Source organism: Penaeus monodon, chromosome 23, assembly GCF_015228065.2.
Source record: "Penaeus monodon isolate SGIC_2016 chromosome 23, NSTDA_Pmon_1, whole genome shotgun sequence".
Classification (NCBI taxonomy): Eukaryota; Metazoa; Arthropoda; class Malacostraca; order Decapoda; family Penaeidae; genus Penaeus; species Penaeus monodon.
Genome location: NC_051408.1, coordinates 40,187,043 through 40,188,152, shown reverse-complemented (window position 1 = coordinate 40,188,152; position 1,110 = coordinate 40,187,043). Strand labels below are relative to the sequence as shown.

Sequence of the window (1,110 nt, the reverse complement as noted above, 5' to 3'; positions counted from 1 at the left end):
AATCATCGTTAAGAAAAGCAAACGAGTATCTTAAATACAGGGTCGTCATTATGGAATAAAAGTACATCCGAAACTTTGTCTATTTATTTGCCAATCGCCTGATTAGACAATCCCAACCAGGAGTGCCAACGAGAAGCCAGGGCATGCAAAAAGACGCAGGTGAGTGTGCAAAGGTGTATTGTGTTCTGTTGACATTGTTGCAAAAGTATGAATCGAATTTTGCTGTTGTTGTTTGCGCGAAGGTCCTCGGGTGTCCTGCGTTGCCTAACGGCCATACGACTAGCCGTAGGATGGGCGGCCGTAGGATGGGCGGCCGAAGGATTGGTGTCCGAAGGATGGGCGGCCAAAAGCAGAACTGGACCCGAAGGATGGGCGTCCTCCGAATGAACCACTGCCGAATGAACCACTGCCGAATGAACCTCCACCGAATCCGCTGTGTCCGACTGAAGATCCACCAAATCCACCTGGACGCCCGAATCCGACTGAGCCTCCACCAAATCCACCAGGACGGCCGAATCCGACTGAGCCTCCACCGAATCCACCCGGCCTTCCACCGCTGAAGCCACCGCCGTAGCCTCCGCCAGGAACCGGTTCGGGATCAGCCGTCACGACGCACGCCACCGCCATCACGGCTGCCGCCTTGACCTGCAGGAGACGCAGATGTGCATGTGTGATTAAAACATTGATTTAATTAATGAAATACACTAGATGCATTAAGTTCTCTGATCATTCGAAGGTCTCTTCCCCATTAGCGTCCTCCATATTCGTGACGAAAGTCACGAACAGGAAGATTCGAAAGTGGCTGTTCACCGACGCATGGTTGACGGCTTATTGATGTCGTAAGTGAAATAATATCGTAGATGTATTTCTACAGGTCGTTATAGTATATGATATGATTCAAAGGAAAAAGCTTGTGCTTATAAGCAACACTGAGCGAAGTTCCGGTCACAGACAACACAGTATAAGGGAAGAAACACTCACGAATGTGCGAAGACCCATCATGTTGTCGGGGGTTGTTGCGTCTGTGAGACTGTAAGACTAACTGACGCATTTCTTCATCGCAACAGCTTTTATACCCGATCTGAGTGTCCCCTCCTTCCCCTTAATTTG

General features: G+C 49.5%; 1 protein-coding gene across 1 annotated transcript; it reads right to left on the bottom strand.

The window, feature by feature from the left end:
* Positions 1-160: 160 nt before the first annotated feature.
* On the bottom strand, positions 161-1,032 carry LOC119588063 (keratin, type I cytoskeletal 10-like). Its single transcript, XM_037936761.1, has 2 exons — positions 982-1,032; positions 161-645 (listed from the first exon to the last, which is right to left on the bottom strand). Exons 1-2 carry the CDS (start codon positions 1,000-1,002, stop codon positions 280-282), a joined length of 387 nt encoding a protein of 128 aa, XP_037792689.1. The 5' UTR covers positions 1,003-1,032; the 3' UTR covers positions 161-279.
* Between the last annotated feature and the right edge of the window lie 78 nt (positions 1,033-1,110).